The 25,567-nt window shown below is 49.9% G+C and overlaps 1 protein-coding gene across 3 annotated transcripts in view; it reads right to left on the bottom strand.

The window, feature by feature from the left end:
- The window catches only part of PPP2R5D (protein phosphatase 2 regulatory subunit B'delta), a 41,408-nt gene that overhangs the window by 1,201 nt on the left and 14,640 nt on the right, over nt 1-25,567 (bottom strand). For 2 of the 3 annotated variants that reach the window (XM_050951211.1, XM_050951212.1), the window contains exons 4-15: nt 25,221-25,420; nt 24,655-24,765; nt 23,479-23,571; nt 22,238-22,368; nt 21,748-21,807; nt 20,695-20,803; nt 19,389-19,442; nt 15,656-15,826; nt 11,769-11,896; nt 9,291-9,392; nt 1,032-1,104; nt 319-435 (exon numbers count right to left, since the gene is read on the bottom strand). In XM_050951211.1, the coding sequence (XP_050807168.1) occupies nt 319-435; nt 1,032-1,104; nt 9,291-9,392; nt 11,769-11,896; nt 15,656-15,826; nt 19,389-19,442; nt 20,695-20,803; nt 21,748-21,807; nt 22,238-22,368; nt 23,479-23,571; nt 24,655-24,765; nt 25,221-25,420 (1,349 nt within the window). Of the gene's footprint in view, nt 1-318; nt 436-1,031; nt 1,105-3,578; nt 4,118-9,290; nt 9,393-11,768; nt 11,897-15,655; nt 15,827-19,388; nt 19,443-20,694; nt 20,804-21,747; nt 21,808-22,237; nt 22,369-23,478; nt 23,572-24,654; nt 24,766-25,220; nt 25,421-25,567 lie in introns of those variants that run through there. The other variant, XM_050951213.1, reaches the window with a different exon arrangement.

The following is a 25,567-nucleotide window of genomic DNA, read 5'->3' as shown; positions in this document are numbered from 1 at the left end:
ACCTCAGCACAACTCAAAGAGGAGCTGGACATTCCATATGGAGTACAAGACTATGCAGAAGTATAACAGCCAATGCTAAATTTTTGAAGGGCGATAAATCCTCCTCCTTCAGGGTTTAAGAATCTCTAACTGTCTCACTGCTTCCTGCTGGGGAGTTTTTAACATTTCCTCTGAAACATCTGGTGCTGGCCCCTGGATACTGGACTAGATGAACTCAGCTCTGATCCAGTCTGGCAAGATCTCTGTTCAAATGGAACCACCTATGGTGGAGGGACCTCCTCTGAGGAACTCTGCCCAGGGTGCTGGACCCTGACTCACCTGCACAGCCTCTGTCTCCACCGTTTTCTTCAGTAGCTGAATGTCCTCTGCAGTTGGAGTCTCTGTCTCCATGCAGTAAATAGGAGGCAAAGGTGGGGGTGCGTAATACATGGGGTACTGCAGACAATCCGAACAATCAGGGAGGTTAATTCAGCACGCAGGCGCACTGCACTCCAGCACCAGAATACCTCCTCTACCCCCATGTCTGACAGGGCCCCATGGAATTTCACATGCTCCCAAAGCACCCTCTACACCTCAAGCCAGCACAAAGGGGTTGGGCAGTATTCCTCAGCCAGGGAGACTCTTGCCCTTCGCTGTTCCCACTCTGCCTGCTGAGCAGTGGTGGCGTGCCACTCACCATGCCTAGGCTGGCAGAGCAGGAGAGGGCCAGCCACGAGCACACTCCCTACTCGATAACCAGGAACACACGTAAGCTTTCCAGGGACAGTTGCTCCTCCGGTATCAGATGGTCAATGCCACTGAAGTAACAGGCCAGCTGGGAGATTGGAGGTATCGCCACTAGCTTGGCAACGTCCTCAGGTAACTGCGCATCACGACAATAGGGGATTGAGACACAGGCTGCCACTGGGGCTCCATGGCTGGCCAGGACCTTCTGCAAGGAGGAGCCGCCCAGTGATGGGTTCTGCTCTTTGCGGGCCCAGGCAGCAGGCATTTGAAACCTCAACGCTTTCTCCCCCGAGTGACATCATTACCTGGGGGTTCTGCCGGGCCAGCTCCTCAACCTTGTGCCACATCTCCTCTCGCTCCCTCAGCTTGAATCTCCCCCTGCCGAGAAAGGGAAGACGTTAAACTCCAGGGAAAAGTGGCAGAGATGGAAATCCACTGGGGGGCTGGCGACAGCAGGAGACAAGGAGGGAGGGGAAGTGGAAAGGGGGGGGTTCACTAATTTTGTCCCTTACAGACAAAGCTATTTCTCGGTGGGGGTAACACCTGGCAACTGGGAGCACCTGGAGGCTGGAGGAGGATCCATTCCATTCAGTGCACCTAGGAAGATTTTGAGTGGGCACAGAGTGTCTGTCTGTCTGTCTGTCTTTGGGGGGGTATCAGATTGCTAGCTGGAGGGTAAAGCAGCTGGAAGTGGGTTGTCTGAATGATCAGTTCATGTGTTTGAGTTTGAAGGAAGGAAGCATGTGGACCTGTCCCCAGCATTACGTGCTGAGGCTAGTTTGGAGTTACCATTCTCTTTCCCCAGGCCAGGCACAGAAACATTGGAACTGCCCTACCAGAGCCGAGCAAGGGCTCATCTAGCTCAAGGTCCCTCTCCAACACTGGCCAGGACCAGCAGCTTCAGGGGACAGCACAAGAAGCCCTGAGGTGGGCAAATCACAGATTTTTCATACAGTTTAAGCCCAGAAGGGACCATCAGATCATCTAGTCTGATCTCCTATATAGCACAGGCCAGAGAATGTCACCCAGTTACCTCTGCATTGAGCCAAACAACTTGGGTTTGGCAGATCTTCCAGAAAGGCTCCAGTCTGGGTCTGAAGGCATCAAGAGATGGAGAATCCACCAGTGCCCTTGGGAGTTTGTTCCAAGGGCCAATTGCCCTCTCTGGTAAAAATCTGCACCTGATTTCTAAACACATTTTGTCTGGCTTCAGCTTCCAGCTGCTGGTTCTTGTTCTTCCCATCCCTGACAGACTAAAGAGCCCTTTAGCACCTTGCAGTTTCTCCCCATGAAGGCACGTTCAGACTGTAATCAAGTCACCGCTGCATCTTTGTTTTGATAAACTGAACAGATCAAGCTCTGAGTCCCTCACTCCAGGGCATTTTCTCCAGCCCATGCCTCTTCTCTGCATCTTCTCCAATGTACATCATCCTTTTTAACACATGGACACTAGAACCGGATGCAGCATTCCGATATCGGGCTCACCAATGCGGTATGCAGAGGTAAAAATCACTCCTCTCTGCTCCTACCCACTATTCCCCTATTTATACATCCAAGGACAGTATTAGCCCTTTTTGCCACAGCATCATATTAGGAGCTCACATTCAGTTGATTATCCAAAATGGAAGCTCTGTATTTTTTTCAGTCTCTGTTTTCCAGGATACAGTCTCCCATTCTGTAGGGACTGCCAGCATTTCCTGTTCCAAGACGCATGACCTTGCATTTTCTGAGAGATCCTGATCGCTGTGTGTCACTGAGCCCTTTCCTCAGTGGTATTTACCACTCCATCATTCTTTGTGTCAGCGGTGATTTCATACTTACTATCACATCACTGTTGAAAATGTGGACTAGTATCTGCCTAGTACCAATCCCTCGGAAGCCCACTACAAACACCCCTGTTCTAGGATGGTTCCCCGTTGACGGCTAGTTTCTGACACTTGTCAGTTAGCCAGTTACTTCATTTAATGGGGGCTCTTGCTGATATCGTACAGTGCGAAACTAAGTCAAATCCCGACAAAAGTCTCGGCAGGTTACATTTGTGCAGGTGCCTTTATTGACCAAATTTGTAATCTCACCAAAGAACCAAATCGGGATTGTTTTCCAAGACCTATTTCCCATAAACCAATGTTGACTGGCATTACAGTCCTATGATACACATGTGCAACACCATTCCACAAGAGAAGTTTATTCCTATTGCCATCAGTCAGAGACTGGTTTTATGTCCTGCAGTAGGACATTTTTTAATCCCACCTGATGGTACAAGAGGCCTCTTACTGACCCTTACGCATCTGGGGTACCAACTGATCTGGGGTAAGTGTCTGGTCTCTTGGGACTGGGAGCAATCTGATGTGTGGGTTTTGGTTTAAGAGATCATTACCACCAAGTTCAGTTTGTCTGGGTGGTAAGATAGATGGAGAGTCTAAGGGAACTGTCTGTGACTCCAGGGTAAGACTGCTATAGTGATCCAGGAGTTCACATTTGCTACTGGCTTGGTGAAATCTAATCACAGAACACATCACCAGCTTGGGGTGCCAGCCCGGTTTTCTGACCATCTGCCCTGAGGCTGGCACTCACAGTTGTGAGCCGCTCCAGACAGCATGGCAGCGATCATGAAGGCGTGTCCACAACTCCACCTAGCTGCCCCCTCAGCTTTCACACAAGGCAGTATGGACACATGCTCCTGAGTCTACCATCCCTATAGCTGCACCAGGCCCTAACTGCTGAGGTGCAGACAATCAGCTTGTTCATAGTATGACCAGATGCACCATCTTGTAACTAATAGGGCTTGACCCTCTGATTTTTCTCCAAAGGTCTGACTTTCTGAGCAGTGTAACTCTGTTTAAGGAGCAACTAATCGCTCTTTGGATATCAAGGTGCATGGCCTCACTTCTACTGGAGGGCTATGGGGCTCTAGAAAAAGGCACCAGCAGTGCCATCAACCACTCAGTGTATGGCCAGGGGAAATGGGCATGCCTCTAACTGCCCAGCGCTGCTCACAAAGGTACTGTGGCTGTGTAGCTGCAGGCAGCGATCAGCTCTGCAGAGGCAGGCACTGTGGGCGGTCAATAACCATTTAAATGTCTAATCCTTTTCTGAATCCTCCTAAGCGATTGGCCTCAGTGATACCTTGTGGCAGTGAGTTCCACAGGCTAACTATGCCTTGTGTAAAAATAGGTTTTTTTTATCAGTTGCGTTTGGGTTGGCTTTCAGCCTTATGCAACATCCCCTTGTTCTTGTGCTATGACACAAGGTGAACAGGAATATCCAACATACCTTCCCTATCCCTGTAATTATTTTGTATACCTCCCACGTGCCCTCTTCTTTCTAACCTAAACAGTCCTCATCCTTCTCAATCTCTCCTCTCCTCAGTCTCACTGAATGGGGCAGGGTCCTATGGAAAAAACAGCACGTGATCATGTAATTACAGACAATATTATAATATATATGCACAAGAGGGACAAATTAATATTGCATAGGCAACCTTTATACTGGCACTTCCTATCTTCTGAGTGCTTGACTTTGCAATGTTAACACAGTAACTCCTCGCTTAATGTTGTAGTTCTGTTCCTGAAAAATGCGAGTTTAAGCGAAACGATGTTAAGCGAATCCAATTTCCCCATAATGTAAATGGAGGGGTTAGGTTCCAGGGAAAATTTTTTCGCCAGACAAGACTTTTTTTAAAAAAATATATCTATATAAGAAAAAAAATAGACACACACACACACCAAGTTTTAAATAAACAATTTAATACTGTAAAAGCAGCAAAGAGTCCTGTGGTGCCTTATAGACCAGGGGTCGGCAGCCTTTCAGAAGTGCTGTGCCAAGTCTTCATTTATTCATTCTAAGTTAAGGTTTCGCATGCCAGTAACACATTTTAACGTTTTTAGAAGGTCTCTAAGTGTATAATATATAACTAAACTATTGTTTTATGTAAAGTAAATAAGGTTTTAAAAGTGTTTGAAAAGCTTCATTTAAAATTAAATTAAAATGCAGAGTCCCCCGGACCGGTGGTCAGGACCCAGGCAGTCTGAGTGCCACTGAAAATCAGCTCGCGTGCTGCCTTTGGCACGCGTGCCATAGGTTGCCTACCCCTTTTATAGACTAATGTACGTATTGCAGCATGAGCTTTCGTGGGTGAATACCCACTTTGTTGGATGCGTGTACTGGGTATTCACCCACGAAACTTCATGCTCCAATACGTCTGTTAGTCTATAAGGGGCCACAGGACTCTTTGCTGCTTTTACAAATCCAGACTAACATGGCTACCCCTCTGATAATTTAATACTGGTACACAGCAATGATGACTATGAAGCTTGGTTGAGGTGGTGAAGTCAGAAGGTGGAAGAGGGAGGCATACATCCCAGGGAATGCCTTGCTGCTAAATTATCAACTAGCATTTGGCTGAGCCCTCAAGGGTTAACACACTGTTGTTAATGTGGCTGGACACTCTACAAGGCAGAACGAATAGAGGGAGGGAAGACAGCATGGCAGACTGAGACAGAGACACACACACTGTGTGAGAGAGAGAGATGCGCATTGCCCTTTTAAGTATGCTGACCCCACTCTAAAGTACACTGCCATTTTAAATAGATTGGCAAATTGAGACAGCAGCTCCTGCCAGCAAGCTCCTTCTGTCCTGAGCCCTGTTGTGCATTCCCCCTGCTCTTTGGAAATGGAGTAAGTGGGGTGCAGGAGCAGGGGGACACCCTGACAGCCCCCCTCATTCCCCCACTTGCACAGCAAGCAGGAGTCTTGGGGAGCAGCTCCAAGGCAGAGGGCAGGAGCAGCACACGACAATGCGGGGAGGGACAGCTGAACTATCCGGCAATTGATAGCCTGCTGGGTGGCTGCAGCACAGGGAACTTAGGGGTGCTGAAAGGGGGCTACTGGTCCACCCTGGTTCCAAGCCCCCACCAGGTAGCTCCAATGGGCTGCTCTTCCTGCAAGCAGGGGACAAAGCAGGCAGCTGCCAAATGACGTTATAAGGGAGCATTGAGCAACTTTAAACAAGCATGTTCCCTAACTGCTCAGCACCGTAAGAACGTTAACCAGGACGACGTGACGTGAGGAGTCACTGTACTGTTCTCTGAACACAGGGTTGTGCATGTAACTTGCTAACTTTGGAAAAAAGCAAACACAGAAATTCCATCACGTGACATCTGACTGATCCCCACATGGTCATCAGCCGGGGTGGAAATTTTAGATCCACCCCATTGAGCTCCGCACCTCGAGCGAAGGGAATAACTGAGCGCATTACAGATCATCATCCTCTATGTGGGCCAGCACTAGAGGAGAAGGAGACACATGCTTTCCCAGTCCATTGCACAGATCTTTGTGAACAGCAGAGGAACGGTGAGACTCAGGAATCACGGACTCCATTCCAGGCTCTGGAGGGGAGTATTTCTAGTGGGCACAGACCCTTCTGCCTGTTTCCCACAAGTGTGACCCTTTCTGCCCTGCCCCCTCCAAGCTGCTTGGCCACAGTCCCGTTTCTTCACTACCTCAGCTCTTCTTCCCAGTCCCACTCTCTTGTGAGGAATCACAGGTCTGGAACTAGACAATGCACTGACCGTGGCTACCACCAGCAGCAAACCCAAACCAGTAGAGAAGGGGGCTAGCAAAGCTCTAGTTCACACAGTCCCCTCCGCAAAGCTTCTAACTGGGGGGAACATCCAGCCCCATTCACGGGCTAGGGGGCGCTATTTAAACCCACCAAAGACACAGGAAATTGTTCAAGCAACTAGGTAAATCCTGGGCTGTCTGCTGCTATGGACACTGCCTACCTGCCTGATCCCTGAGCCCTGCCTTCTGGCCTCCCAGTCTGTTCCTGATTTCTGCCTCTTTATCCCAGTTCCCATCTGTTCCCGGTTCCTGCTTTCCTACCTCGCTTCAGGTCCCTGTTCCTACACCCGACCTCTGATGCGGGCTCCAGCTCCAGCCCTCAGCTTGGCACTTGGCTCCAGATCAAGCCACGGACCTTGGCTTGGCACCTGGCTCTGACCCTGATTCCAGTGCCAGGCACCTCACTCTAATCATTAGACCTGACTGCCCACACTCTGGTCCCTATATGCCTCACCTAACCAGTCCCAGTCTCTTTGCCCAGCAAGTCCGAGTCTCCCTCCTCTGGACTCTCCATCCCAGGTTCCCCCACCCCAAGTCCCAGTCTCCTTGCCCAGCATGTCCCATTCTCCTTCCCCACTAACTCAGTCCCAATCTTCTTCCCTAGGCTCTGATTTCAGTGTCTCCCCCGTCCATTGCCTTGGCTCTTTGTCCCAATCTCTTTGCCCAGCTAGTGCCAGTTCTCCCCTTGCATCCCGGCTCTTTTTCAGCTCTCTCCCCTCCCCCCGGGTTCTCAGCTCGTCTCCCCCGGTTCCTCATCCAGTCTCAATCCCCCCCAATACTGGCTCCCAGAATCCCAATGCTAGTCTCCCCCTGGCTCTAAGTACCAGTCTCCTTGCCCAGCCAGCCACAGGTTCCTCACCTCACCCTAACGCCCAGGCCCAGTTTTCCTTTCCCCACCCCTGCCAGGCTCCAGTCCCAGCCTCCTCCTCAGTCTCCTTGTCCCAATCTAGTCTCTCTACTACTTTGCTGGTCTGGCTCTTGTCCCCTCTACACTGGAGTCAGCCAGTTTCCACCTCCTCACTGCTTGGGCCCAGCAGCCATGGGGTCATTAAGAGCAAAGGAAATAATCTCCCTGCTCTCAATCCAGTGCCTGAACCCAGCACGGCCTGTGGCAGCCCAGAGCTGCAATTGCAGGGAAAGTCCTGCTCAGTCCTGGGCTGAAGCATGCCCAATGTAGATAGAATCTTTGGGGAACTGAGCTGTGAAACTCTTGCACATCTTTGCTCAGCAACAGGGCCAAATTTGGGCAGATTTTCACATGGGCTCTCAAGAGGTGTATCCCTGCCACAAAGGTCACCTCCTGCCAAATTTCACATCGCTACTCCAAAGCAGAGGGGGGCTACAGCTTTTCACAGACAAGTTGTCAGAAATTTTTAACATGGGCAAAACAATGCAGTTCCACGCTTCTATACATTTTATGTTCTTAGAAATGGCTGACCAATTTTGGCTGAAATTTTCTAAAACCATTCAGTCAGAGCCAGACCCCCTGCATGGAAAATGTCAGACAGAAGGTTAAAGCGTGGAAAAGTCATAAGCTAATGAAAACAAGATGTTTTAGGGTGTGTCTACACAGCAGCTGGGCCTGCCACCCAAGTACCTTCATGCAGGTGGCTGGGCGGGTGTGTACCTGGGCAGCTTGCCTGAGCCCCATGCTGCTGGTTTTAGTTCACTAGCTGGAGCAGAGTAAACAAGTCTGCCTATCTGTGCTGGAAAGCACGTCCCAGCTGCAGCGCAGACAAACCCTTAATGCAACCCTGCCTACATTATACATGTATTCCGTCCAACAGCAACAACTCTAGTATGGACCCTTGGGAAACCCTTGCTGTCGTCAGCTTTCAACATGACAAAGTTCATTTATCTCAGCTCTTCGTTTTCTGTCTCTTATCCATTTTCTGATCCATGACGGAACTTTACCTCTCACCACAGGGCTACTTTGTTTCCTTACTAGCCTCTTGTGAGCAACTTGAAACGCAAAATAAATTATGCCATCCTGTGCTTTAGCCACTGTTCTTCTGATACCTTCAAAGGGCTCTGCTATGTCAGTGAGGAACAACTTACCTTGGCAGACACTGTGCAGGCCTGTCCTCAGCCTGTCCTGTTTTACTAGGTATTTTTTATTCTGGTTTCAACCTACTTACCAAGTACCAAAGTAAGGCTTGCAGGGCTGTAATCATCCCCAGAGGCATTTTAAAAACAGGTACAATATTTGCTACCCTCTGGTGCTTGGTACAGTACCGGACTTTAACAAGCATGTATGTATTAGCAGCTCTGCCACTTCATTCCCAAGCTCCTTCACAGCTCGTGGATGTATCATTAGGGGCTGGGGACCGGAGCCTCTTTAATTGATCCATTTATTCCAGCACAGCCTCTTTTGACAACTCAACCCCCAGACAATTCTGTATAATCTGAGAACCGCAGATACCTTCCCAAATGTCCTCTGCGGGGAAGGCTGCAAAGAAATCATCATGGCCCCAATTCAGCAAAACCCTTGAGCAGAGACTTAATTTTTAAGCATGTGGTTAGGTTCCTTTGAAGTCAATGGGAGACAAGAAGGTGCGTAAATGCACTGCCGAATCAGGGCCTTTGTTTCTCTGCAGCCTCCTCCTCCTCCTTCACTTCATTCCCTGGTGGTCCAGCAAACCCAACAGTTCTGCCACAGGCTTCCTGCTTCTGACAGACTGACAGGATTTCTCAGTTGTTTCTAGCTTTTTGCTTTCCGATGTCTGCCTCTGCCTTCCTAATTTCCATCTTGCTTTTTTCCTGCTTTTGTTCATACGCCTTCCCCTTGGCTTCCCTACATTCTGAAGGGCCCCTGTTTGACCCGAGCAATCACTTAAACCTGACTGCTAACTGTACTGGCTTGCGACTTTCCTCACATGGTCAAGGAGACTCAGATATTCGTTTAAGTCAGCTGAGGTGAGGCCCCTGCCCAAGCTACTCACTTCTGCTTCTCTGCCTTATATTGCTGCGTGCAGTCATCAAACAGCTTCTGGTTCATCTCCATGAACAGCTTCAGGGCATTGTAGATCAAGCCATGGATCGTCCTGCAAAGAAGGCAGAAGAAGGACACTGGGTCACAGGTAGCATCAAGTTGTCTGTCTGTCTCCCAGCAGTATAAGGGACAGGCATCACTTCTGCTTCTAGGAGCTTGACCAGAGCCCTTCCTATGGTCCCAGTACTCAGTGTGAAAAGAACTGGGACCTGAATCCATTTGATATTACTCCACGGGCGGGGGAGGGAAAGCAGCTCTCTTCATAGTGACTGGGGCTGCAGTTCAATGGAGCCATAACTAGTAATGCTGCTGAGCTGGTGGTTCCCAACACAGATGTCAGCAGGTAATCAGCATTCAAGCCCTCAGGGCCTTTCCTACTGGGCATCACACAGTCAGTCAAAGAAGCTAGAGATGGAAGAAGCTGGGGGCCAGCTCGGGGATTTTCCCTATAGGGCTTTGTTCAACTCCGTTTTACAGCTGAACGTGATGGGGGTTTGCAATGTACCAGCCGCATTGTTTGATTTCTCCACACGGCTTCACTCCACTAGCTCAGTTCCAGCGTGCAGCAGCTGCTGCAGCAAACTGGAACGTACCGCAACTCTGAAGGAGGGGTACTTAATAACAATTTGGAGCCAGGAACTAGCACTACGGGCACTGAGAGAACAAGCCACCTCCTCCTCTGGTGTCAAGGGTGCTTGCATTGCGTCACGCCTTATTCACACTACACTGTAAGTTCCTGGGGCAGGACTGTCTTGTCGGAAAGTGCCTGCCTGTCCGCAGTGCTCGGAAATCAGAACATAGATTGGAATCGTGCCCAGAAGCAGCATGGGCTAGTAACACAAGGGCCGGGAGTCACGCCGTCTGGCTCCTGTAAGTCACCTTACCGCTCTGTGCTCTCTCCCCTGCCGTGGAAGGGGACTCGCGGTACTAACTGTCTTTGGGAACAGTTTGCAATGAAGGGATAGCTCCTAGGTGTTATTTTCTGACACACACAGTGACTGAGTTTGGGGAAGGAAGGGGAGAATTTCTGGGTCCATCAGCCCATTCTGGGAAAGCAAGGGTGGCTGCGAGAAAGATCTCAGGGAAAGCAGGGCTAGTAGAAAAATACCATCACAAACTGGAAAAAGGCAGAACAGAGTACAAGAGCTGTCCTGTGCTGCTCCCAGGAAAGTACCAGGAAGGAGAGAGAGAGGCAGACAAATGAGAAAAGAAACCTCAGAACTGTTGGAAATGCTCTGTCTAGTGGTGCAAAGCACATTTCTGAATCCTGATGGGAGAAAGGTGGCCCAAACTACATGAAGTGCATGCGTGTGTGAAAAGTACTGGTGTGAAAGCCAAGGCCACGGTTACTATTTCCTTGCCTGGTGGTGAGCATAACATTTACCCCTCCCCTTAAGGGGAGCTGCAAAGGGAACAGTTTGTTTGTGCCTCCTTCTGATTCTTTACGGCAAAGAGGTAAGCAAAAGCAGAAACAGTCAATGGTTCAATAGTTTGCAAACAGTTTTTATTCTGCAGCCAATTTCTTCGTATTACAGACACACTGAATCCCAGCTCCAGCAAGCTCCCCTTAAATTGTATTAAAAGTGCCCTAGTTTTGCCTCTTTCCAGTGTACAGGGAAGGCTTGAGGACGGGGGTGGGGGCTTTCCTGCCTTCTCCCCCACAGAAATATCAGGAAAAGCCCCCCTCTCCCCACAGGCTTCAGAGCCCAAGCCTGAACATTTACACAGCTATTTTTAGTGCTGTAGTGCAAGCCCGAGCTCTGAGACTTGCTGCCATGGGTTTCTGCTGGCCCTGCAAATGTACCCTCAGGGGTCATGGATGTGTGCTGTGAGCTTCCTAAGTCATTCACCCAAGCAGCACGGGTTTTGTCTTTTAACTCTCTTAACCTCTAGTTAACTGAAACAGCTAACAATAGTTGGAGGAAGAGCTGGGTGGTGGGCGGGTCACATGAGGATCTAGTGCCAAGCAGCAGCAGGAAGCACAACTGTCCTGTGGGTTGTGTTGTCTCAGTGCTCTCTCTGTTACCTGGCAGCTATAGACACCAGACCAGCACATTCACCAGTGCCTCTGTTCAGCCCTGGAGGCTGCAGACGCCTCCGCGCTCCACGCTTGTGAAACTGGGCTAGACAGTCCCAACACACCTGCCAGTCAGACTCCAAGAGCTAGCGATATCGGCCATCTAACTGACTGGGTTGGCTACATAGCCACCCAAAATGACATGTCCAGGCCCTGGCTGCTGTGGGCTACTTGGGTTTTTCAGATCTAGTACACCCCTCCCCTTGGTATCTGAGCTCCATGCCTCCTCTGTGCCCCACGGCCAGCAGCAGCATCACAATGAACTCCCCCGGCGCCAGCAGCAGGCCTGCGCGATCCTGAATGCTCGCACACTCATTCCTAATGGCCCCCGGACCCACAGAAAGGACCTACTTGTTCCAGTGACTCTTGGAATTCTTGTAGAGTGCCGGGAACATGATGGGGAGAATTTTGGCTGCATTGTCGCTGATCAGGCTCATGATGTACTCGTTGTTCCAGTAGTACAGCGCTCGCTCGGCCACCTGCAGGAGGAGGGAAGCACATCTCTGTATAGGCTCCTTGCAGACAGGTCATAGGGTGCATGTGAGAATTCCACTCGTCACCAATCAGGCAAAAGTTCTGGCACTCCCCAGCCAAGAAATCAGACTCGACAGAACTCTGGCTGAGGAGCTCATCTTCGCCACCTCTGGCAATGGTCCTCTGCTTGGAGAGACCCATCCCTTGGTTTCTGGTCTCTCCTTGTTTACATTCTGCTGCATCTACTCCAAGAGCTCCTCTCTCCCTGTGCAGGGAGGGTCCTCAGGGCTATGTCCTTGGGTAGCCTCATTTGGTTACATGGCTTCAGCTGCTATTGTTATATCGATGACTCTCCATTCAGTCACATCTCCAACAAGTCTTCCTCGTACTGTCCTGCCTCCAGCCAAAGCTCAACAAGGGCTAAAAATGGAGCTCTTTCCTCCCTGAAATCTCCACTCCCCTCCCTGTCCAACAGGAACATCCCTCTGTGTTCTCTCTTCCTCCTGACCCTCCAAACTGACATCACTGCTAAGCCTGGTCAGTTTTTCTCCACTGCTGCCTGTCCCCAACTTCAAGACCCTCATCCAGGTCCCAATCATCTTTCACCTCTGTTACGGCAACTTCCTTCCCTTTGACCTAAGCCTCTTCAATCAACCAAAAACACTGTCAAAACCATTTCCCCTGCCTGCTGCTCTGACCACATCAGACCACTCTGCAAATCTCTCCTAGGGCTCCCCTTTGCCCTCCGTACAAAACTCAAGTTCCTTGTACTTACCTTTGGGTTCCTGCATAAATTGGATCCCACCTTAACGTTCTTGTCTCTCTCTGCTCCCTGGACCACCTTCCATATAGCTCCCTAGGCTAAGACTCCTCCCTGACCTGCTCGACAGTTCCTTTACCCTCTCTTCCTTACGCTATGCCTTCACTGCACACTTAACCCGGGTGACTGGCACTCAGGTCTCAGCACTGGGTTGCCTACCCCGGGTGTGAGGATCCCCACTGTAAAGGCCCATCTGTGTTACTGCATCCTCACTGTTTCTGCACATGCCTGTGTGTGTCTGGGGCGATATCCCTTTTATCAGAGACACTATAATTCTGTCAACTGTGGGAGAGCCTGTTGGTCCTTCAGTGGGATTGTGGGAATGGACTGGAGGACTATGTTCTAGCTCGAGTTAAAGTGGAGCTCAGTTCTAACTCACACCTGCAGCTGAGTAAGCTAGCCCAGGGTTAAAATACCTCCAAACCCTGTGTGGCTGCAAGGGGACTCTGGCCTAAAAGTCACATAAGGGCCTGGGCTAACTGGGCAGTAAAAATAGATCCCATGAGGGCACTTCAGCAACAGTCCTCACACTTCCTTCAGGGAAGAGAGAAGAAAACTTCTGTCTCAAAGACCCTCCAGACAAAAAACAAAACAAGCCTGTGGCTCTATCACGCCAGGTCCCTGCACATCCCTGCTCAACTGCAGAGTCAGATTTAAGACCAAAAGATAACACTGTGATCACTGGGCCGGACCTCCTGTATAACACAGGCCATAGCATCCAGTAACCCCTGCTCTGTGGTTGAGCTAGACTATATCTTTTAGAATATATCTCAAGATGCCAAATGATAAGGATGTGGTAGATTCCCCAGGTAAGTTGTCCCAGTGGTTAATTACCCTCACTGTTAAAAGAGAGAAAAGAGCCTTCTTCCTAGTCTGAAATGTATCTAACTTCATGTTTGAGCCGTTATATCTTGTTATGCTTTTGTCTGGTAGATTAACAAGCTAGTTATCAGACATCTCTTCCCATTGAGGCACTAGACCAGGGGTCAGCAGCCTTTCAGAAGTGCTGTGCTGAGTCTTCATTTATTCACTCTAATTTAAGGTTTTGCATGCCAGTCATACATTTCAACGTTTTTAGAAGAGGTCTCTCTTTCTATAAGTCTGTAATATATAACTAAACTATTGTATGTAAAGTAAATAAGGTTTTTAAAATGATTAAGAAGCTTAATTTAAAATTAAATTAAAATGCAGAGCCCCCCGGACCGGTGGCCAGGACCCAGGCAGTGAGAGTGCCACTGAAAATCAGCTCGCGTGCCGCCTTCGGCAGCGTGCCATAGGTTGCCAACCCCTGCACTAGACTATGACCAAGTCATCTCAAACTCTCTGATGAGGTAGTCTCTCACTGTAAGGCAGTGTTTTCCTCACAGAGCTTTATTTTCATAGCTCTTTTCTGAACCCTCTTAGTTTTATCAACATTATTGGACACCAGAAAAGGACACTCTATCCCGTAACGGTCTCACTAACTCTGTCCACATGCAGAGGTAAAACCACCTTCTTACCCCTACTCAATATCCCCCTGCTTATACAGTCAAGAATTTCCATCATGTCCCTAAGTCGTTTTCAGAGTCCATGCTTTACAGGATACAGGCCCCATCCTGTCAGTGTGGCCTACAGTCTTTGTACCTAGCATGTTCAACTGAACCCAGGTGACCAAGAGGTTCAGATCATTCTATACAATTGACTCCTCCTTTTCTTTAGTTACCACCCCACCAATTTTTATGTCACCAGCCAGTTTTACCAAAAATAATTTTACATTTTCTTCCAGATTGTTAATAAAGATATTGAATAGCATTGGGCAGAGAACCCCATCTGATGATTCCATTTACAATTACTTGTTGAGATCTATCAGTTAGCCAATTTTTAATCCATTTAACATGGGCTACAGTGCCTTTGTACAGCGCCAATCTTCAGATCATCATGTTGGACTAAATCAAATGTCTCTCAGACATCTAAGCAATTTATGTCAACACAATTACCTTTGTCTACTAAACTTGTAAGATCATAAAAAACCTGTATCACATTAATTCAACAAGACCTATTTTCCACAAAACCCATGTTGATTGGCATTAATTATTTTGCCATCCTTTAATTCCTGACCTTCTTAATGCGTGCCTGCATGGCATCTACCTACACTGTGAGTTGTGTGGGGAAGAGAGCACCTCATTGTATGCATCTGCGAAGTGCACGTCACATTGATGGCAAACAAGAGGCAATGCAGAGAAAGGGTATGGAGAGGGGCAGCTGCTGAATGGCTTGATCCCAAAACTACCAGGAGTGCCCCTCAGAACTGTATCACGGTATTAACGTTTCCACCTTCCCCAGCTACCCTTAGTGTCCCTCAAATGGAATCATCAAGTGACCCTGAAGATCTTCCATCCTTCCTGTTCTCCCCCTCTTCAATCTCCACAATGGATGATCTGCTGCTCCAGAGCCAGGCCAGTGCAAGGTATCCTTTCTGCAGGCATGCAACACTGGGAATACTCATAAGAATAGAAAGTCTCATTGGCTGATCACCATCCAGTGCAGTAGACAAGTAGATAATTTGATCTTGGAAGGGCCTGGGCACTACTCAGGGAGAGGAGGAAGCTGAACGGGGCCCATCTCCCGCCCCCCCGCCATATCAGATCGGCCACTTACAAGGAGGCAGCACAAGACACCCACGCTAGTTCCTCAATGTTGTAACACTCAGGGCTGGGGAAAACACTATCAGTAGCTTGGGAGGACATTCACAGTACTACTTCTCCTAGACTATTTGTCTGGTGGCTCACTAATGCCTCCTGTTTTTATGCCATCCTCAGGAGTCATTCTGATCACTACTGCCACAAAATTTACCATAGATTCCTCTAGTTATCACAGAAACACGCTCCAGAATCTCAGCTTCACCCTAAAAACAGGACACAGGTGCACAGCAATGCCAGATGGTCTTGCTGAGCCTGGAACCTACCTGGAAGTGTGGGCTGGAAACACACTTGGCCAGCTGCCTGAACAGGGGCTCCATGACCTTCATGAACTCAGAGGGCTCAATCACATCCAGTATTTCCTCCAGCTCATTCAGAAACATCACCTCCTTGGGACTGTGTGTTTTCGGCCAAAACTTCAGCAAGCCCACAATCACCTGAGCAGGTAAAGAAAGGAGCTTGGGAGCAGAGTGCAAACCTATTGGCACTGCTGTATAGCCCCTCAGCCACAGAACCCCAGCACAGCCACATCCCAAGCACATCAGCAGATGCAGCACGCAGGGCCTGTACATATGGGCTCAGTCGGGTTAGGCACACAAATCACCAGCTGTTTCATGCCTCTGAACCCCACCACTTCCCCCACAGCTCTGCATCCAGAGATCCTCCACAAGCACAGGCCTCGAACTGCTCTGTCCTCCCAGATCTTGGGAGGCACTAAAGAGGGCTCCATCAAGGTATTTGGCCCTCAGAATCCCAGTGTCTGGGGCAGTCCTTAGAATTATATGTTGCAGGACAGGCACTGGGTGAACTCTCTTCTGGACTCTCCTCCTCAAGTCTGAAGTGGCACAGCTTCCCTTGCTGCTCCTCTCCCTACCTTGCCAATGCCACTGACTACCTCTCCAGCACACGGACCCTCTGGGCTCCAGACCCGGAAGCTGAAGGCACCTGTATCACCTGGCACCTACCCCCACGTTTCCCTGCAGGCAGCCTGGACAGGATCCAGCTGCACAGACGCTGGCTCTGCCCAGGTTCTCATCATTCCAGGCAGTACGGTGGCTGACAGCCTTCTCAATCTAGGGCACTGGGCAAGGAGACTACTTCCCCCCACCCCAGCTCCTTAGCAAGCAGAGGAAAGCTGCCCAGGGAGCGAATGGGTTTTCTGGTAAGTTAATGTACTTGGTGGTATTCTTGGAGAAGGCATTCAAGAGGGAGAGCCCTGCATTGGGACCAAAAAGTTTCTTCTGAGCCTGGGCTTCACCAACTTTGGTACTAGCCTGTGTCATAAGGGTTCAGACTACGCAGGGAACACTGATCATCGCCTCTTTTCACTCTGTCCCCACGAGAACAAGGGGTCACTCAAAGTGACATGCTGGTGAATAGAGAGCAAGGGAGAGAAATTCTGCTTCCCAGGAAATGCAGCTGCCCTGTGGTGCTCACGGCCGCAGGAGACTCAGGACAGAGACTGGAGACTTTTACAAACAGTCGTGTTTGTTGTACGGATGCTGAGATTCAGACGATCGAAACTGATGCTCCAGGGTGTAAACTAATCACCAGCGGGTCAGAACGGAAGTTCTCGTCCACATGCAGGATTGTACCATTTACTGAGTGCAATGGGGGAGGGGGGTTTCCACTGTTACCTGAGGCATCAGGTACTGGCAGGGGAGGGATACTGGACTCAATGTATCATGATCTGGCTAACCTAATGTCCCAAAAGTGATGTGACAAATCCACTGAACGCCAAATACCAACGCTCGGTGCCTTTTAGATCAGAATCCAAATGCACTGAGTGAAAGTTTTAGCCACTCATTTCCAAATCAATCTCTTCCTGAAACAGATACAGCCACACGCTGCAGAGTCTGCAATTTGAACATTCACTTGGGAGAGATGCATTGCATGAAAACTGCACACGCTGGCTTCAAACAGAACGGTTTGCAAGAGCAGTTCTCCTAACTAACACTGTTTGTAGTTCAACAACAGGAGTTATGAAGCCGAAGTGTCAGTGTATGTTCAGAGAGCTCACATGCTGTTCAGCTAGCACTGGTCGAAGCTGAACATAGCGCTCACGGCTGCAGTGTCTGGTTGGTGCTGCACAACTGAAAACATTTTGGAAACACCAGCCTTTCACCAATTCCTAGGAGAAGCCTGAAACACTGAGATTAGCCCCGGCAAGCAGCCTGAGGGAACTGCAGTGGGCACAGCAGCAAGAGGAAGGCTGCTTGCATGATGTTTCCACTGTTCCAAGGGCTCTGCAATGCAGGGACAGCTCGGTGTCCCCAGCACTGGTAGTTTTGCCATTCAATCAATAACTAATTTCAGTGACTCCAAAGGCAGTTTTCCCTAGAGCTAAGGTTGGGTGAGATGCACAGGAGTTGATCTTTTCTCCGTTTGGCTATCACTAACACTGCCATTCTGGAGCACGTTAATTCAGCAAGATTCGGCGTGGCAGCTCTTGCGTTATGGCTGGATGAAGGACAAACAAGGCAGGGATCAAGCACACAAGCACCACATGAGGTCCCTGGTTACTAAGGCTTGGATACTTTTACACAAACACCCAGTGCGTTCTGTGACGACACTGCCTTGTCTTCACAGAATCTGTTTGGTCGGAGCCTGATACAAGGCCCCTTGCAGTGAGTGGGAGTCCTATGATGGGTACCATATCAGGCCTTTGCTCACTGATTTGCAAAATTCAGTAATGAGTCTTCGAGTTGTCAGTAAGGATCTACCACACTTTGCTGCGTGAATGCACAGCAAGAACCCCCCAGAAATTCTCTGCTTCCCTCCCCCATCTCAGCAGCTCCAATACTTTGAATGACAGGCTCAGCTAGATCTCACTAGCCTGGGATCAGCAGGGCGGTGAATTACCTGGCACAGGAGACATATGCTTCCTCTAGCAATGAGAATATGGATGACTTGGGGGAGTGAGTGGGAGGGCAGGAGGAGGCCTATTTCCAGAACCTGCAGTGTGGGAATGCTGGAGCTAGAATGTGCAAATGGCTGAACACAGGCAGGCTAACTGTCAGTGCGCAGCTTTGCCAGCTCAGGTGCAAAACAACCCAAGCTGTAAATATTAGTAATTAAAATGCCATTTCCATGCATGAGCCAGTAGCTGTCTGCCAGAACTGAGCCTGTGTAGAATAGAGCCACGTATGGCATTTCTCCGCACTCTGCCCTGAGGAGCGGAGCCCTTGATCTTCCTCTCACGCCCTCTGTCCCGCCAGCATTGCTCTGCTTAGTGTTACTGTGGGCTGCAGAGCCACAATGTAGGAAACACATCTGGACCCTGTTTGCGCCAGAGCACCATATTGTACAAATTTAGTCTTCAGCAGCATTATAACTTGAAGGCAAACTCAGCTGTCAGGATTCAATGTCCTGGAGGTGAACTGGCAGGAGGGGATATGATAATGAGGCTCCAACAGCTCAGTAGAACAAAGCCCACCCCCTCCACAACGGACAGCTCACCCAGGCTAAACAGATCTTTCTGTCTCCAGTTTCTATACCCTCTCCTGTGGCCTTCTGACCAGCTCCAGTGGTTTAGATCGGATCTCAAACACCCGCAGTTCCCTATCAACTCTTGCTAGTTTCTTCGGATGTCCGATTCCCAAGCATCTTCTCAGGGCAGAAGCTGTGTAGCCAGAAGGGGAGCTGCCATGAGAGGGTCTTTGCATGCTTTGGATTCTGCTACAGCTGGACTGGAATTACACAAGACAGACTCACTCCTAGATGTGCTCTGCTTGCTCATGTCTTGTTTCCAAACTGAGCCTGCTCAGACCCCAAAGCCTGCCTGGCTGTGCATGAGTATCAAGTCCTGCCCCGTGCTTGTGACATATCAGTTGACCGATACCCCTCTGCAGGCCAGTTCCAGTGAGCGAACAAATCCAACTTATGCCAGGTCTCTTTGGAGTGAGGTCAGAGTAATTTAGCTGCTAAAGTGTCTAGAAATATCTTGTGATGTGAACTGGGGCTGTGGCTGACACGCCAAAGCCAAGCAAGGGCACTCACCGGTTCTGTCAGGCTGCTGTCTTTCTCCAAGAACTGCACAACACAGTATGCCAACTGCAAGGAAAACACAGCCCAGTTAGAACTCCTCTCTTGGCTAAGCAGACGGCACACGTGAGGCATCAGCACTTAACACGGCCCTTGGCTGCATGCCAGGTCAGACCTGCTCCAGCGTGTGCCTGGCAACCTGCAGCAGCTCAAAGAGTGTATACGCCCCAGTGACTGATAGCGACTAGTGAGTGTGTCTCTGTTAGGCCAAGCAGAAGAACCCTGGGCTTTGGAAGCCAGAAGCCCTGAGTTCTGCCCCTCATGTTGCACCAGGTGTACTTTGTGGCCACATGTTCACGACAAGCAGGCAGCACACTAACGAATCTGTGGCTATAGACAGGTAGATGAATAGATTCTAAGGCTTGAAGGGACCACTGTGATCATTTAGTCTGACCTCCTGTATGACACAGGCCACAGGACTTCGCAGAATTAGTTCCTGGGTGAACCCGAGCAGGTTTCTTAGAAAAACATCCCATCTCCATTTAAAAATTGCCAGTGACAAAGTAAGCAACTGAAAAGCCCTCCCCTCCCTTCTCAAAAAGCATGGTCAGGGAAGCAGCAGGAAGCAAGAGAGCTTCACCATTCAGATCTGGGCTTCTGTCCCGTAGTCTCCCTAGATGAACTGCTCCGTATGCAAGGACCTTGCCTCCATATCTAAGTACACAGCACACACACGTGGGCTGGGGAATGGAACTCGGGGCCTTCAACTCTCTGAATACAAGGGTAGTAGCGAGTAGCAGATATCTGAGGATAAGGCCCAGATAGTTAAAGGTATTTAGGCATTCCTGCACTCAGCGTTGCAATGCCTGACTGATTTAAGAGTCTAAATCTAAAGTGATTTAGGCACTTAGGAGTCAAAAATCCCATTGACGGTCGGTGGGATTTAGGCTGCTAAATCAGTCAGGCATTGCAACGCTGAGCACAGCAAGGCCTAAATACCTGTAAAAACCCGGGCTGAAATCATCCATGAGCTTCCAACCATCGAGGATGAGCAGGCCTGACGTTGAAGCCAGCAGAGGACAGTGGAGCATTCCCACACCGCCGAGGAGCAAGAGGCAGCAAGTTAACAGACAAAGGTGAAGGAGGCTGGGGCGGGACAGCTCAAAGCACATGCTGGGGGTGAGAGGTACAGTCAGGCATCCGAGGATGTGAACGTATAGAGGGCAGAACCCCCGCAGCAAGGTTTTGATAAGTAAAGCTGGCGGTGGCTGTAAAAAAGCCTGAGTGTTTGACCTCTCCAGTAACTGACAGAGCCTCTCACCTGTGGGTGGTAGACACTCAGCGATTTCACCTTGTGCAAAGGTAGCAAGACTCGGATGAGGAACATCTTGTGCTCTTCCTTCAGAGGCAAAGCGAACCCATTGATTATACTGAGTAGGGGAAGGGAGAGACACATTACAGGGTCAGGTATTACTGAGTATGTACCAGAGCAACCACAGCATAGAACCAGCCCCAGCCCTACCACACCACATTATCATCTCCAGGAAGCACCTGGCTTCAGGGCTGCGGTCACTAGGGCCCCAGCCCAGGGGACCCTGAAAATGTGTCCTAAAAAGCACAGTCCCTCCAGTGAAGGCCCAGTCACATGCAGAGTGGGAAATCCCACATCACAGCGAGCTGGTCCTTTAAGAGCGTTGGGACTCAGCTGCCCCCATGCCACACTTAGCTCCAGGAGGAGATGAGTTCTGCAGTAATGCGTCAAGGATCACATGATTAAGCCAGGCCTGCTGGGAAGCCGAACTGAGATGGACTCTGGGGTTAGCAGCCCTGGCAGTAATGCTCTACAGAACAGCAGGAGGACTGGAGTGTTGGAAGAGGCCCTGGGAAGGAGATGCAGGAGTGTGGTTGAGGCTATGGGGCAGGTGTGGGTCCCTCCTGTGCTGCCACTTGATGTGATGTTGCAGTGACCTCTAAACAGAAGGGATATGGAGAGAGTGGGCAGAGCCTGGCAGAAGAGTGAAGCTGGAAGAGTGGCTGGGGATGAGACGACAGGCCCTGGGGAAGGAAGGGCTGTGCCCAGACTGGAGAGGGGAACTCTACCTGCACGTGTATTTGGACTCTGATACCCAGGAAGGAGCAGACTTTTGTAAATTAGCTGGAGGGCTGAGTCAGCTCAGCAACCCAACTGTGCTGGAAGGCTGAGAGAACCAACATGTGTGAGGGGAAACTGAGGCAGCAGATGGGCCTGAAGGCAGATTGGGTAAGCCCTTGCTACACCACATAATACACTAGGCTGTGAGGTCCCACCCTGCTCAGAAGCCCTGGAGCTCCCAGAATTGGCAGAAGAAACACAGAAAGGGAGAAATGCCCTTACCTGCCCAAGATCTCCAGCAGCTCTGCAATCCCATTGTGATGCTCTGTTTCATAGATAAACCTGAGAAGAAGGGAGGGGGATGGGAGAGGAGAGGAGTCATTGCCAAGCCCAGGACACAGCTCAGTAAGGGGAAACCTCCCCGAAAGAGATGACAGGATTCAGGGAGAGAACAGGATTGTTCGTGCTCGAGGACGTGCTACACAAGAGTGGGTAAGGGATCAGCCCAGGCTCCTAGATCAGCAGTGGGCTGCTTTGGGACATGGCCGGGGGAAGAAAGCCCTACCATTTCCCACATCAGTCAGAGGCATTCCACACTACTGAATCCTCACTACCCTTGTAGCACAGGCAAGTACTATCCCCATGTCCAGAGACATGACCTGACTTGCCCAGTCACTGGTGGGGCCCAGAACAGACAGAATGCTCCGGCTTTGCATCCCCCGGGTCCTCCAAGCCCATTCCAAGCATCGCTGGGCCTGGCAGAACAGCTCACCTGTAAAATATGTTGTTGATCTGCCGCCTCACGTACGCTCGCAGGCCCAGGAACTTCCCGTAAATCCGGTGTAAGATGGTCTTCAGGAAGTCTCGCTCTCTGGGATCTTCACTGTCGAACAAATCCAGTAGCTGTGGAAAGAGGGACTCACTTAGTCCTGAGGGGCTGTCCGCTGGACATGGGCTGCCGACAGCACAGGGGAAAGCGTCTGCTCATCAGGGTAAGTAGGTTCCAGTTTGGAGCGCACCCCTCTGCACGCAGGGCACGCTGGTGCCTCCCCACAGTCAGCCACGTTCAGTGTCACTAGCAATTGCTCAGACTCCTGTAGCACAGCAAAGGCTGTGCCAGTGCCAGCTCCTGAGCCTGCCTCTCCTCATGCAGCCCAGCTCTAGGACAGGGAAACCCTTGCTGCTCTCCCAGTCCTTCAGGGACCTTCTTTGGAAGCAGCTTCTAGAGTGAGTTTCAATGGCAAAAACCCACGCAGGTTCCCCTAGCACTGAGGATCCCCAAGAGCTCCTCCAGTGAGGGCATGGAGGAAGGTGGAGCTGCCCAGACACTACCTAAGAACATAAGAGCGGCCACACTGGGTCAGACCAAAGGTCCATCTAGCCTAGTATCCTGTCTACTGACAGTGGCCAGTGACAGGTGCCCCAGAGGGAATGAACAGAACAGGGAATCATCAAGTGATCCATCCCGTCTCCCATTCCCAGCTTCTGGCAAACAGCTATTCTGGCTAATAGCCATTGATGGACCTATCCTCCATGAATTTATCTAGTTCTTTTTTTAACCCTGTTATAGTCTTTGGCCTTCACAACATACTCTGGCAAAGAGTTTCACAGGTTGACTGTGTGTTGTGTGAAGAAACACTGCCTTTTTGTTGTCGTTGTTTTAAACCTGCTGCCTAACAATTTCATTTGGTGACCCCTAGTTCTTGTGTTATGAGAAGGAGTAAATAACACTTCCTTATTTACTTTCTCCACACCCGGCATGGTTTTATAGACCTGTATCATATCCCTCCTTGGTGGTCTCTTCTCCAAGCTGAAAAGTCCCAGTCTTGTTAATCTCTCCTCATATGGCAGCTGTTCCACACTCCTAATCATTTTTGTTGCCCTTCTCTGAACTAAGCCTACTACCCATTCCCTCTGAGGAGGCCTTGGGGGCTGCTTGAGCAGTGATACACAGCGTGCCTGCTAAACACCCCTTCACAAGGGCATGGGGAGGGGGAAGCTGCAACTACTTACTGACAATATAAACTTCTGGTCAATGTATTTCTTGGCTATATTTGGCTGAAAGTCGGGCGACTCCAGGAACCGCAGGAAGAATTCATACACCAGCTGAGGAGAGCAAGAGGGGGCTTTTTAAAAAAAGAAAAGCTTCACTTAATTCTTCATGCTTTACACGTGTCAATGATGTTCCTTTTCCCATCTGATTAGTAAAAGGCTAAAGATTTTGAACGGTGGCTTGTTACAGCAGGTGTCACCAGCGCTAATGTGCCAGGAAACAATTAACAGTTGAATGTTCTAACAGTGGAGAAGAGTTTTGTTAGCATCTGATGCCTGAGCCCCACCGCCTTTACTAACACAACACACATTCCTAGGTAGGCTGCACCAATGGGTAATTACCCCACATGGTTATAAAACTGTATCTCATTTCCACTGTGAGTATTTCTCACTTCAGCTTCCAGCCACTGGCTCGTCTTCTGTCTTTGATTGCGAGATCAAACAGCCCTCTGCTAACAGATACCATCTCTGTGCGTAGGTACTTGCAGAACCTGATCTGATCAAGTTCTCTTAACCTTCTCTCCGAGCTCTGTTGCTAGACTGATTTTTTTTTAATTGCTGCTTCCACCACATCCCCTTTTCCCCAAACTACTACTCAGTTTGTGCTCTCACATCTCTGCTGAAATGTTTGCTCCCCATCAGTTTTGCTCATAATTATTTTTGCCGGGTAAAGTGTTAAGTAAATGGTCTGGGTGTCCAAGAACGGCTCTTATGGGGACCAAATAGGCCCCAACCACTGAGGATGCTTGAGGTTCCTGGCCAGAGAGAGGGGAGCAGAGACATGGGCTTCTGAGAGAGAGAAAAAATGAAGGAGAGATTCCCAAGGGTCCTAACTTCAAAAATGCAAGACCCCCTAAACTGCTTAGAATAGCCATTGGTTCCCAGCCCACACCTGGGGCTAAGCTGCACTTGCTTTTGGAAGGCTACAGAATCCAATGCCTCATTTCCTGTGCTGACGCCCAAGGAAAGGGAGGGTAAAAGCATCTGCAGTGGGAGAATATTTGAAATCTGCACTTGGAAAGCTTAGTACCTTCCTTCCCACTCCTACCTCTTGGCGTCCGTCACCTGGCCAGGCAGCCCCTAGCAATCCATTCACCCACCGTGACCTGGAAATGAGGCTGGCAGACTCTCTCTTACCTGGAGGTGTGGCCAGGCAGCTTCTAGTGTGGGTTCATCCTCCTCGGGGTCAAACTCTGCTCCGGTTGGATTGGACGACGGGGGGAGGGTCCGGAAGAGGTTCACTGAAAACTGAAGTGAGAAGCAATGAGTGACCTTTCCGCACCTTCCCTTTGGCCCACGGACACTGACATTCTCGCAGTGCCCAGAGCTGATGCTTGTTATAACTGCTCCCAAACACTCTCACTCTGGAGGCCAAAGGGTTACAGCCGCCATGCTGACGTCAAACACCTCCAGTGCTGTCTGTGCTGCAGACAAATGCCTTTGGGGGCTCTATACCCCGCCTATTCCCTGACCCTCCACGCACACACCCCAGTCATTCTCTGGATGGCTAATAAGGGTCCAAAGATGTCATGGTCATGTTCCTCCTGAGCAAGTTGTTCTTCCTCTCTCCAGCTGCCCTCATTTACGCCTCTCACTACGTCCAATTTCTAGGCATGCAGACAGAAGCCTCTTCCAGTCCTGACTGCCCTGGCACCTGCTGGGGCGCGATCACAGAAAACCGGCCTTAGTCCTGCTAGTCCTACCATGATGACAGCTTCAGGGTAGATGGCCTCGGTGACAACATCCCGGTTATGCGTGATGTACTCCACCATCTCATTGAGCCCAGCTCGCTTCACCTCCTTGAACTTCAAGTCACTGAGTGGGTCGGAGATGAAGTCAAAGAGAACACAGCATTGTCGCAGCTTCTGTATGAAGAGCTCTTCTCGTTCATGAGCAGGAGCATCTGGCAGGGACAGCAAAGCACGTTTCATCTCTGTGCTAACAACTCCCAGGCAGAACATCTATCTACGGTACTTACCCTGCCTCCACTACTGTAGTACCCAAGAGCCTCAGTGTATGTATTGTATTTATCCCTACGGGAGGCAGGGAA

This window comes from Gopherus flavomarginatus, chromosome 4 (genome assembly GCF_025201925.1).
Source record: "Gopherus flavomarginatus isolate rGopFla2 chromosome 4, rGopFla2.mat.asm, whole genome shotgun sequence".
In the NCBI taxonomy this organism is placed as follows: domain Eukaryota; kingdom Metazoa; phylum Chordata; order Testudines; family Testudinidae; genus Gopherus; species Gopherus flavomarginatus.
This window is presented reverse-complemented; position numbering and strand designations above follow the sequence as displayed.